Source organism: Ochotona princeps, chromosome 21 (assembly GCF_030435755.1).
Source record: "Ochotona princeps isolate mOchPri1 chromosome 21, mOchPri1.hap1, whole genome shotgun sequence".
Taxonomy (NCBI): Eukaryota; Metazoa; Chordata; class Mammalia; order Lagomorpha; family Ochotonidae; genus Ochotona; species Ochotona princeps.
In genome coordinates, this window is record NC_080852.1 from 20,159,031 (window position 1) to 20,172,039 (window position 13,009).

The 13,009-nt window shown below is 49.1% G+C and overlaps 2 protein-coding genes across 4 annotated transcripts; both read right to left on the reverse strand.

Moving 5' to 3' along the window:
• Positions 1-1,512: 1,512 nt before the first annotated feature.
• On the reverse strand, positions 1,513-5,430 carry HTD2 (hydroxyacyl-thioester dehydratase type 2). The gene is made up of 2 exons (XM_036497524.2): positions 4,919-5,430; positions 1,513-1,822 (listed from the first exon to the last, which is right to left on the reverse strand). Exon 1 carries the CDS (start codon positions 5,428-5,430, stop codon positions 4,924-4,926), a length of 507 nt encoding a protein of 168 aa, XP_036353417.2. The 3' UTR covers positions 1,513-1,822; positions 4,919-4,923.
• A 49-nt stretch (positions 5,431-5,479) lies between these two features.
• RPP14 (ribonuclease P/MRP subunit p14) lies at positions 5,480-12,735 on the reverse strand. 3 transcript variants are annotated; one of them, XM_004581571.2, is made up of 6 exons: positions 12,685-12,735; positions 10,556-10,657; positions 10,360-10,444; positions 6,970-7,046; positions 6,460-6,538; positions 5,480-5,603 (listed from the first exon to the last, which is right to left on the reverse strand). In XM_004581571.2, exons 2-6 carry the CDS (start codon positions 10,630-10,632, stop codon positions 5,547-5,549), a joined length of 375 nt encoding a protein of 124 aa, XP_004581628.2. In that variant the 5' UTR covers positions 10,633-10,657; positions 12,685-12,735; the 3' UTR covers positions 5,480-5,546. The 3 variants fall into 3 exon arrangements, with proteins under 3 accessions (XP_004581628.2, XP_058534800.1, XP_058534801.1); XM_058678817.1 differs by lacking the exon at positions 12,685-12,735 and adding an exon at positions 12,360-12,424; XM_058678818.1 differs by lacking the exon at positions 12,685-12,735 and adding an exon at positions 11,984-12,079.
• Positions 12,736-13,009: the final 274 nt, after the last annotated feature.

Below are 13,009 nucleotides of genomic sequence, written 5' to 3' on the forward strand. Positions count from 1 at the left end.
AGGAATGAAGCCCCAAACTGCAGGAAAGCCTCAGCACAGTCATTTGGCTGAAGCATGTCTCTGCGTTTGTCATTTGAAGGATGGGCAGAGACAGAGAGGGACAACAGACAGACATCTGCCATCTGCTGGTTCACTCCCCTAAAGGCCTACAGCTGGGGCTAGGACAGGCTAAAGTCTGGAGCCAGGAATTTCATTGAGAACCCATTCTGGCAGGGACCCCAGTAGTTGGGCCATCTGCCTCCCGGTACATTAGCAGGAGGCTGGATCAGGCACACAGAGCATGGTACTCAAATGGGATATTCCACCATGGGATGTCCACATGTCAACGTGGCGGTTTATGCTGTTGTGCCACACCACCCGTCTCCCACTTGGCCAAGGCAGTGGGTCAGGCTGAATGTGCGGGAACCCTCCTACGGCCAATGTTGTTCTAAGTCAAATCAGCTTTCAGTATCTGGCTGGATAAAGCTAATGAGGAATGTGGGAACTTCAGTCTTGGCCACACACACAAATACTCAGGACTAGCAGAAAAAAATTCATATAGTCTCTGCTGGCCAAGTATTTAGATGGCTGACAGGTTGTTTATCTAACAACTCGATGTTTGGCGAGACTGATGGAAGATAATGAGTTTCAGTGAGGACTTTCGAGGCCTGGCAACTGCTCTGGCAGCAAATCCTAGAAGCATGCGAAGTGTCTCCTAAGCAGTGTGGCCTCCCAAGTGAAAAAAGATTATTTCTTTAAAGATTCATGACCTGCAAGTAAAAACATCAAAATTCAGCCCACATTCTTATTTTCCTTACCTGTGGATTCTTTCCATTACCTCACAGGGGAATTCCTCCCAGGGCTGATAAAGATTACTGGAACTGCTTTCTAAATCAGTCACCCTTGGAAATACATTGTTTTTGGAGCCTCCTATGACATCTTTTTCTTATTTATGTAAACACTTATTTTTGGGTTTCTTCCAGCAGGTGATTTTTGCTCCAACTCAAAATTCATCCATGCAGGTGCTGAAACTGTGTGTCTCTGCTGTATTTGATACCCCAGGGAGGGCACAGAGAACAACTAAGGCGTGGAACACCAGGAACCTTGGGGTGGGTATTCATGCAGGGACCCCGAGTCCTTCAGCGGAGCCTGCACTCTGGTCAGATCGAGGTAGTTAATAGATTATGCCAACAGGCAGACAGACATTCACAATGGCACACCGTCTCAGTGACACTCAGCCCTTCCTAGAACATGTTTGCATCTAGAAACGTAATAGAAGTAATTTAGCAGCAATTTTCCAGGGGAGTAAATTAGTCTGTGAATCATACTCTAAAGAACACAAAGGAAAATGACTAATAATTCAGCACAAAATGAATTTCTGTGGTTACCTAAGAGGCATTGGTGTGCATTTTAGCAACTCTTTTTTTCTAGATGAAATGTGCAAGTCAAGCTCTTAAGACAAACTGACCATGGGGGAAGGTTTCTTCGGGTGCCACTCAAGGTTTGCTCTTGCAAACAAGAACAACAAAAAACTAGGGGCATTTCACCGAGGTGGAAATGTTTCTAATCAATTATTATAAAAATCTGTTAAACAATTTTCCAGTACATTAGGCTGAAATTGCTTAACATGAGTATTCCTCTCTGTGGCAATCAAACATCACAAAACTGCAGTCTTAGAAAGCCCCTGTCTGGAGAGTGCCAGCGCCACTGGGCCCGATGTTTCCGTCATCACTGTGTATTCACTTCTGCACTGTACCTCAGTGGCACATCTCAGCTGTCTTGGAAGAGAACTTCCAAAGTTGAAGACCACCCAGGCTTTCATCAGAAGACAGTCGTTCACTTTCTGTCAAAATGAAAGGGTCACCTGGCTTTTGCTCGGAGCTGACTCTGACAAAGCCCAAGCGCTTTGAGACTTGCAGCTCCAAGTGAAAATGAAAATCACCTATAACCCAGATACATCCAGAACTTCTTGCCTGTTTCTCTGTTTCCACTTCTGTTGCCTTACAGAGATTAAATATCCTGACTCCTAGGAGGCATTTAAATATTTTTTTTCCTTTTTGCAGATTTTACAGAGACCGACATCTGCTGGTTCATTCCCTAAGTGGTCACAACAGGTGGAGCTGAACCCATCCAAAGCCAGGAGTTGGGAGCTTCTTGCAGGTCCACCACATGGTGCAGGGTCCCAAGGTTTTAGACCATGCTCTGCTGCTTTCCCAGGCCACATGCAGGGAGCTGGAAGGGAAGTGGAACAGCCAGGACACGAACTAACACCCATATGGGATCCTGGAACTTGAAAGGCAAGGATTAATGAATTGAGCCACTGTGCTGGGCCCCATAATGCAAACTTTGTATGACTCACAGGGTGATGGCAGAACAAAGGTTCTAAAGCCAGGAGTGGGGGAGCCCTGTTATTTGAATCCCAACTCAACTGCATATTAGGGGCACAATCTTGGGCGAGTCACACATCATCATAACCCCATGCCTATGAAACAGGACATTAACTCACAGAGTTATTTCAAGGATTAACAGAAGCTCACTGGATGCTGATGACTGTCAGCCATTGGTATTGGTCATCATACTCCACTGGTGGACCTGCTTTTAAGATGCCTGCACGACCCCGAGGAATGAGTCCCACAGGAGCAAGCAATCGGCCTCAAGCACCCCATCTTGCTTGAACTGTAATAAATCTTGGTACAGGGGCTAGTGCACTGGCTGAACTGGCTAGTCCTCTGCCTGCAAGTGCCAGGATCCCATATGGGTGCTGGTTCGTGTCCTGGCTGCTTCACTTCCCATCCAGCTCCCTACTTATGGCCTGGGAAAGCAGTGCAGTATGGTCCAATGCCTTGGAACACCGCATATGTGAGAGCCCTGGAAGAAGTTTCTGGCTCCTGATCAGCTCAGTTCCAGTTGTTACAGCCATTTGGGGCGTGAACCACCAGGTGGAAGATCTATCTTTCCATCTCTCTGTAAAGAGCCTGACACAATAGCATAGCGGCTAAGGTCCTCATTTTGAATGTGCCAGGATCCCATGTGGGCGCTGGTTCTGGTTCTGGCAGCTCCGCTTCCCATTCAGCTCCCTGCTTGTGGCCTGGGAAAGCAGCAGAAGATGGCCCAAAGCCTTGGGCAGCTGCATCTGCGTGGGAGATCCAGAAGAGGTTCTGGGCTTCTGGCTTCAGACAGACGCATTTCCAGCTGTTACAGTTGCCTGGGGAGTGAACTGTTGGACAGAGGATTTCCTCTCTGTCTCTCCTCCTGTGTATCTGCCTTTCCAATAAGAACCTTTAAAGAAAACCTAAAAAAAAAGTCACAACTAGCACTTTACCTGCAGCTAAGTCTTGTGTAGCTGGGCCTTAGCTTATACATGCCGCCCACTGCAACAGAACTGCAGCCCTGCTCTTCACATAGACCTGAATATTTTCTTCTTACCTTCACAACTGGACTATGGAACTCTAGTCAGTCTTCATGCACTCATTTTGTATGCATCACTGCCCTCTAGTGCTCAGAATGGTTATTTCTAGTAACCCATTTAACGGCTTTACTTTTCATTAAAAAAAAAAAAAAAAAAAAGCTTCATTAACCACCAGCAGGAGCAAAATCCCATTCCCAGGAAATGTGATGTAAAGCAGTTACATTTAATCTTTTTCTTTTTTTTTTTTAAATTGTAAAGTCAGATATACAGAGAGGAGGAAGGACAGAGAGCAAGATCTTCCATCAGTTGATTCACTCCCCAAGAGGCCGCAATGGCAGAGCTGCACCCTTCTGAAGCCAGGAGCCAGGAGCTTTTTCCAGGTCTCCCACGTGGGTGCAGGGTCCCAAGGTTTGGGTCATCGTTGACTGCTTTCCTAGGCCACAAACAGGGAGGTGGATGGGAAGCAGGGCTGCCAGGACATGAACTGGTGCCCGTATGGGATCCCGGTGCATGCAAAGTGAGGACTTTAGCCACTACACTGGGCCCACATTTGATCTTAAAACGTCCAGCTGTGGCCAGAACTAATGTCTGAAGTGGAGTGGAGGCAGAGCTGCCGTAGGTTCTCCTCTTCAAAGTGTCACTGGAGTCAGGCATGCTTTCCCTTCAGTGTCCCCAAACATTTTAAGCATTTGCCCTCTACAGTCTTCCTTATGCTGTTTGCTTATTTATTTGCTTTGGGGAGCAATAAGCATGTATTTCTGTCACAGACAGTGGGGGCACATTTTCAAGGGCGAAAAGAATTTGGACTCCTAAAAATATCTTTGCATAGAGTATCTATCCTAGAGCAGCAGCAGAGATGAACACCCTCAAAGACTTCCATTGTGTATTCAACTGCAGGCAGGACAAACTTCAACTTGTACAATTCCTGATCTCAAACCCAGGGAGATGGGGCGAGAGCAGCCGTGGTGAACAGGTGAGCCCCGGGTCTACCTCTCGGTCTCCATTATCTCCAACGTTAACCCCACAAGGAATGCATTCCTGTCACTTCCTACCTGAGACCAAGCTTCCATGGCTAAGCCCAAGCCTGAGCGTAAAACCCTCTTCCAGTAACAGGAAACCAGAAAAGCAAGTCCCGCTGACGGTTGAACAGGATGTCACTTTGGGGCAACCGGTGTACAATTAAACTCTAACCCAGAAAGAGTTGACGAACAGGATCTGGGAGTTATTTACTGGTAAAGAGCAAGTGCTCAAGAATGACGCGCCTTCACTTAGTACATGCCAGTTGCAGAATCTGAACAATTTCCACTGGACACACAGGGCTCATTGGTGTCAACAGATGCAATCCCAGGAATGAAGTTCAGGACACTGATCTTCACACACAAGCCTGTGGCACTTAGGGCCGAGCTGGAAGTGCACGTCTGAACACCCTCACCTAACACGCCTCCCCGGGGAGGGGAGGAGAGACAACCCCTGCTTCTCCCGGCACTCTCGTAACAGCAGCACCGGTGCTTGGCCGTGCCCTTTACACACCTCCTTCAGGGTCTGAGGGCTCCTGGGACCATGACTTTCACCTGGCCTTCCATAACAGTCTTTTGGCTTTCTACTACATAGCATGTCACTGCAATGACAGCGAGGAATTGCTTCAGCTTTTTCACTTCTGCAGAAGCTAATACAACCTCTCCAATATATAAAGGTGCTGGAAAGTTAATTTCCTGGGAAAGAAACACACAGCCAGGCCCTGGCATCTTTGTGCCCAGGAGCGCTGAGATGATTCCAGTGATCAAAACCCCATGCACAATGGGCTGCCCAAACTTGGTGTGCTTTGCAAAGTCTTCATTGATGTGCAGAGGGTTGACGTCCCCCGTTAATGCTGAGAAGGCAGCCACGTCGCTCCGTGTGAAGACCCTGCTCAGTTCAGCTCGGTCTCCAACTCGGATGTGCATGTGCTCCTGGCGCTGCCTGGGCAGCCCTGGCCGACTCAGGCAGACCCTCAGCTGGAGCCGACCCCACCAACAGAGAGGGCTGCAGGCTAGTGGGAACATCTTCAGCACCCTCAAATCTCATCCAGAGGGGCTCTTGGCTCACTTCTGTCTTTAGACAAAAGGCAGGCAACGAACAATATTTGGAGGTGGGAAGAAAAGTGTTTCTACTTGACAGTTCAGTCCAATACTAGTTCCCTACTATTACCAGATAAGGCCAGGAGAAATGGAGAAACCTGCAAGACAGAGAAAGGGTTAACATAGCATCCTGAGGAGAACACTTGCAGGGTAAACACAGCAGAGAAAGGTGCATCCTGGGGCAGCTTTAGCCACACAGGCATGATAAGCTCAGAGACCACACGCCAGGCATCAGCATGAAAGGAGACACAAAACGTTTGTCACAGAGTCCACGTGTTATCCCCAAACCTGTCCCCTATAATCTAAAGTTGAAGGGCTTTGCCTCTTGTTTTCACAATTGCTGAAGTCCTCCTGGTTTATTTTGTGCTAGATAATGCTAACCATCCCAGATCTGTTCAAGCACAAGACTGAGGAAGATGCAGGCACTTCAGAAAGTCAGAGGGAAGGCCCAGCACAGTGGCTCAATTGGCTAATCTTCCCCCTTCCAGCACTGGGATCCCACTTGGGTGCTAGTTTGTGACCTAGCTGCTCCACTTCCCATCCAGCTCCCTGCTTGTGGCCTGGGAAAGCAGTCGAGGACGGCCCAAATCCTCGGGACCCTGCCCCCACACGGGAGACCTGGAAGGATCTCCTGGCTCCAAATCAGCTCAGCTGTGGCTGCTGCGGCCACCTGGGAAGTAAACCAGCTGACAGAAGATATTTCTGTCTGTCTCTCTGTAAATCTGCCTTTCCAATATAAGTAACTAAATCTTAAAAAAAAAAAAAAAAAAAAAAAGGCTGAGGGAAATGATTACGAAGAAACTAGGCATGGATTTCAAAATGTTTTTTGCACAAAAACAAACTTTGCTTTACATTTCATTTTTCTCTAACTTTGTAGAAGGAACCTCATACCCCCTGAGAACCTGTTGGCCACCACTGAGTCTAGCTTGGGGCACGTGAGGGCACAGCGTTTACCTGCATCACTCGGAAGGCACACTTCCTGCTTTTATAGGATCCCAACATGGTCAAAGAGCTCCACAGTTTAACAAGATCACTGCAGAAAAATCAAGGAAGTGGAAACCAACATTTGACCCCAAAACATTTCCCCAATACTTCCATTTCTGGTAGTCCCTAAAGTGGCAAAACAAAACCCTACTTAACTAAACTCCACCAACCTCAAGAACAAAGGCATACTATATCCCAGGTACAGAACACGTGAACTTCTAGTAGCACTGTTCCTAAAACATCCCTTTCTGATTCTGCTGTCAACCCAGCCACTGGCAACCCTACAATCCTACAACCATATCACACATTCCATCTCTCCAGAGTATCAGCACCTGCTCAATGAGTATTCATTTTAACCCCAATTTAAACTCCTGGAAGTTGTTCAGAGCTTGCAACCAAGTTCTCAATGTCAGAAGAGGGTGTCTCTGCTCTGTCTCCCATTAGCTGTGCTGTACTACGAATGCCCCCCGGCTGCAGTACCTGCTACGCACTCTCAAGACAGCCAGCAAGGTCTTTTCTTCGTAGGTTAGAACATCCACGGGCGAGGCCGCACCGACCTACACGGGAGATGGTGCTATTAGCACACTAATACCATGGTTATTCTTACACTCCAGTGATTAAACCTGTCCACTCTGAGCTTTTCTCCTCCACAAAAAGCAGTATTATTTATTTGTTTATTTAAGATTTATTTTTTTGAAAGCCAAAGATACAGGGGGAAGGAGGGAGGAGGAGAGAGGAAGACAAAAAACTTTCCATCTACTGGTTCGGTTCCTAGCTGACTGCAACAGCCAGGGCTGGTCCAGGCTGAAGCCAGGAGCTTCTTCCAGGTTTCCCACACGAGTGGCAGGAGCCCAAGGACCTGAGCCGCCTCTGGAAAAGCAGCACTCTGTTCAATGGTGCTGGCACTGCACCGTCGTGTTACAGCATCCCTGTCTAGCATGTTCCTCTTACACCAGCTCAGGGGCTGAGGCCGCCCCACCTTCCGAGTCTTCATTCAACTTGCTCCTTCTGAAGTCCTCAAGATAAGGCTCAACTTGTTGCTTGTTGCCATCTTTCCCCTACTGACACCATTCTTCTGCCTTCATTATTCTCATTGTTACTATCTGACTCATTTTCTTATTTCAGAACCGTTACCATCAGCCCACAAGGCGAGGTCCCATGCCTTTATAAGTGCATACCTAGTCCTCAAGTTTTAGACCTGACAAAAGGTGCACAGAGCTTCAACTAATAATTTAGATGAGCCAGCGCCACACTCCACAAGGGCACCTGTTTGAGTTTGGCCACTCCACTTCTGATCCAGCACCCTGCTAATGTGCTCGGGAAAGCAGCGAAGGATGGCTCAAGTCCTCAGGTTTCTGCACACGCAAGAGACATAGAAGAAGCTCCTGGCTCCTGGCTTCAGACCTGCCCAACTCAGCCATTGTAGCCATTTGGGGAGAAAACCAGTGGATGAATGATATCTCCCTCTTTCTCTGTAACTCTTTCAAATAATAAATAATTCTTTAAATAGAACTATTTAGAAAAAGTACAGGCATCACAGACTACAAAGAGGTTCATGCATCCCTCACTCCATCTGCCTCAATGTCAATGTCTTACATGACCACAGTAGTCTCAAAACCAGGAAAATGGTATTGGTACAATCCACACTTCATTCAGAGAGCCCAAGTTATACACATACTTGTATTTGTTAGCTGTGTGCACTTCTATGTCACTGATCACAGAGGTACATTCATGGAACTGTGATCACAATGAAGACAATTCCACCATGCAAACTCCCTTACTCCAACCCCTTTGTAGCCACATCCTGGCTTCCCCCACCCCTAATCCAGAGCATATACTGGTGTTATTTCAAGGGTATATAATCTTCCAGGACTCAGTTTTATTCACTCAGCCTCATGCTCTGGAAATTCAAGTTGTGCATCAACAGCTGATTCCTCTCCCACTCCATTCGTGAATACATTTCATGGCGTGACTATGAATGTGCCATAGTTCATCAATTCATACACTCAAAGACATCTGAGGTGTGTCCAGCCTTTGGTTACTACAAATAAAGGTGCTATGAACGTTTGCGTACAGGTTTTGGTGCACCAAGCTTCACTAGGACAAATGCCCAAAGGTGCTAAACCTGCACTGTGCAGCAGATACATGTCCAGTTTACAGAAACTGATAAACCCTACGGCAGAGCGGCTGTGCCAGCTCACCTTCCCACTAGCCACGCAGGACTGATCTAATTTCTCAGCCTTCTGGTCAGCATGTAGTGTTACTGCCTTTTTTTATTTCATTCATTCTGTTGGGTATTCATGTCATTGTTTAATCATTTACACCTCCCTAATAGGGAAGGTTAAACATCTTTCCATATGCTTCTGCCAAATGTACATCCTCTTTAGTGAGATGTCTTTTCATGGCTTTATCCACTTTCTACTAGACCATCAAGTTTTTTTTTCCCCTTTCTTTCCTTTGCTGTTTTGTCTAAAGATTTGCTTACCTGAAAGGCAGAGGCACAGAAGGAGACAGAGATCACGTGTCTGCTGGCTCACCCCCCCAACGCCTGCAAAAGCCACAGCTGGACCAGGACATCGGCAGGAGCCACAAGGTTCATCCGGGTTTCCCACATAGCAGTATGGGCCCAAGCACTGGGGCCACTGTCTGCTGCCTGCTGGACACATTAGCAGGAAGCTGGATCAGAGGCAGCAGTGAGACTAGATCTTAGGCACTTACACATGGGATGCAACTGTCCCAAGCTGCCAATTAACCCACTGAGTTATAACATCAACATTTGCTACTAGTTCCTCAGCCTTCTTTCCATATTCTAGACATTAGCCCTTTGTTGGATATGTGCTTTGTGAATATGAAGTACTTCAAAGAAATTTATGCAAGATGCATACTATGGGAAAACCATGCAGGAAATCTTAGCTTTTTTTTTGCACCAAAATAAATTCACTTTTAATTCTATTTTCATGAAGTCTTGAGTTCTCCTTAGTCTGTGATTTTCTTCTTATCTTCTCAGCAAAGTCTTCTAAAGAGTACACCTTTCACACTTTTATACAGTACTTAGCATAATTTGATAGAAGCCATGAAGCAGGGGGCCATTTTCTGAGACTCCTGCCTTGTGTTCTCCCTCAGCTCCCAGAGAGCTACTTCTGTGCTCAGCTGAGTGCTAAGCCGCCCTAGCTGCTTTGAGAGGGAAGAGCCAATCAACAGTACTGACTTACTGCTCCCTTCATTCACACTTGCTCACCAGAGGAAGTTGTATGCTGGTTCTGGTGTGAACCCCACATCTTCAAGATGGGAAAAACAAAACCAAACGCCTAAAGGCTTGCTAGTTCTCAGGTGGAACCATACCTCTGAGTATTACTGAGCCAGAATGCGTTTGTCCAACAAGGTCCTTAAATAGCAGGCACATTAGAACAAATCTGCCCAAAAATCATGGTTTCTGTTAAGTCAGCTTCTGTGATTTCCAACCTGGTTTTACAATAACATTGAGAGGGCCTGTGATAGCTCATGTGATGACTCAGTAGCTAAATGCTTGCCTTGCACACACAAGGATCCCAAATGGTGCTGGTTCATGTCCTGGCTGCTCCATCCAGCTCCCTGCTTGTGGCCTGGGAAAGCAATGGAAGACAGCCCACAAAGCCTTGGGACCCTGCACCCACTTGAGAGACCCAGAAGAAGCTCCTGGGCACAGCTGCAGCTGTTGTGGCCGCTTGGGGAGTGAACCAGCAGAAAGATCTTTGTCTCTCCTCCTCTCGGTATATGAGTCTTTCCAACAAAGTAAATAAATACTTTAAAAATGATAACATTCAGAAAGCATTCTTTCTGTGTTTCCAACAAAGGAACGTCAGGCTGTCCACCATCCCAGGCGATTCCTACCTCCCCAAACAAGTCCTTCAGGGCTGAGACCAGCAGCTGTTTGAACTGTGCAGCATTCAGTCCAACTCCGTGTTCTTGAAATTCTCTGCATGAAACGTTAAAAAGGAAAAAAAAAAAGTGAAGTCATGTTAAATTTTATACCACCCAGGTCCATCAAAAAACTAATTTAAAACAAAACTGAGGAGACTGAACTTACAGGCGGACTTTCATGTAGTGGTACTCGGAGGGACTTTTGTACACGATTCTTTCATAAGTGGTCTCTGGGGCTGGCATCCTTTCCAATGCTGAAAACACACACCTGCAGTAAGTCCAGACAGATGGAAATCAGCAAGACAGATGCTGTCAGGTCCACACTGTGGCACAGTAGACTAAGCTGCCATCTGCAATACCAGCATCCCAAACTGGAGCACTGGCCTAAGTCTGTGCCGCATCGCTTCTGATCAAGCTCCCTGCTAATGCACCTGGGAGAGCGGCAGAAAATGACCCTGTGCCTGGATCCCTGCCACCCACAGGGGAGATCCGGACTGAGTTCCTGGCTCCTTGCTTCAGTGCAGCCCAGCCCAGCCCAGCCTGGGATGTTGGCACCATTTGGCAGGATGAATCAAGAGATGGATTAGTAATCTGCCTTCAAATAAATAAAAAAAATATAAGTAAAAATGCCATTTTTCATATTTTACTAAGAACATGGCTTATTTTAGTACAGCAATTTACCTAACTGTGGTCCAACTATTTTTTTTTTAAGATTTAGTTTTTATTGGAAAGGCAGATATATAGAGAGGAGGAGAGACAGAGAGGAAGATCTTCCATCCGATGATTCACTTCCAAAGCGGGTTGCAACAGCCTGAGCTGAGTTGATCTGAAGCCAGGAGTCTCTTGCTGGTCTCCCACACGGGTGCAGAGTCCCAAGGCGTTGGGATGTCCTCGACTGCTTTCCCAGGCCATAGCAGGGAGCTGGACAGGAAACAGGGCCTCTGGGATTAAAACCGGTGCCCATATAGAATCCCGGCACATGAAAGTGAGGACTTTAGCCACCAGGCTACTGCGCCAGACCCTGGCCAAACCATTTTTAAGTACGCGGTAATAGTGTTTGCTCCTGTTTCTCTTCACCTGTTTCTCTTAGCACCCAGCTCTGTGCTAAGCACTCCACAGGCCTCAGCTTCTGCGCCTTCACAGTGAGCTCGCCATGGTGTGGACCGGGACAAGGAGGCCCAACCAAAGAAAGGGACTCCTCCGGGGTCACAGATGGACCAGCATTTACTAAGCCTCCGGGGTTCAGGTCCACTTGCCGATGAGGACCTCCAGAGGACAGAAGCGGGACTGCAGGGGCCTCATGCACTCCGCCTGGCAGCACGTGGGAAGCAAAGGTGGGACTCCTTGGAACATGCGGGCTCTTCATCTTCAGGCCGGCACTGTTACCTGTCCCAGGTCCCCCACTTCCAGAATGGCAGAAGTCTCATCTATTATTGCCCTGAGTGCCTGGCACACGCCAGGTGCCTCTGAAGCGTGTGCAAATGCTTGGATGTCAGTAACAAAACCTCAAGAGCACGCCAGAGCAGGGTACCGGCCGTAGGTGCCCAACAGTGGGAATGGGCTTCATGCCACTTCACCAAATAGTAAGTTTTACCTCCTACATTATGCGGCTGTGCCCCGGGCAGGCTGTTCCGAACTCAGAGAGGTGCCTGGCACACTCCCCGTGCCACCTGTGGTCACCGTGCACAGCACCTTTTGCAGTTAGCCTTTAAACAGCTCAGTTCGGAATAAAGTGACTTCGTCCCTCCCCAGTCTATGCTCCGCAGCAGCCTAGGAGTGCCAAGATCTCCTCGGGCCTTGCTGCAGCTCTGTTCGGATGTCCACGCCGCCTGCCGCTCAATCCAGAGCCAGGCCGGGCTCTGCCCAGGGGCCAATCCCTTCCAGCACCCGAGCGGCCCTCCCTCCGGGGCGCCCGCCTGCTGCCTGGCCCCGCGCGACCCAGTGCCCACCCCTCACACGCCTCGGATAACCTGTAGCAGACACGCGATTCCCCTTCTCTTCCCTCGCCCCGGCAGGGAACCATGACGCTCCCTCCGGGGACCTAAGACGGGGCGCCCGTGCACGCTGCGGCCCTCACCACGCAACCCCCGACTGCCGGACGGGGCACGGCTGCTCCACTCCTCCCAGGCCGGCGGGAGGGGCGGCAGCCGCGCCCGGAGGACACCGGGCACCACTCCTCCCAGGCCGGCAGGAGAGACGGCAGGCGCGCCCGGAGGACACCGGGCACCTCCGGTCGGCCGGCTCCGGCGCGTGCGCAGCCGCGGCCTCACCGTCCTCCCTCAGGCTTCCGCCTACCTGTCCTCGGTCGCACTGGCAGGAGCTCTGCCCCGACTCCGGTCAGCTGCAGCTGCCCGCCCGGCTTCGAGCCCCCACGGGGCTGCCGGCGCCCCAAGCCCTCCCGCTTCCCCTCGGGAAAACTCCCGGTAAATTTTCGTTTGGCTTTTTTTCCCCAGTGCCGCCGACGGCGGCGTGACGTCTGGGAGGAGGTGACGTCATCTCGCGGCGTCCGCCGCAGGCTCCAGGCGTGAATCCTGACTGGGAGGCGAGACCCGCGGGGCACAGCGCCCTCTGGCGCCCATTTGGGTGAGGTGTGTGTGCGATTGGACGCCTCGGCGTGCGG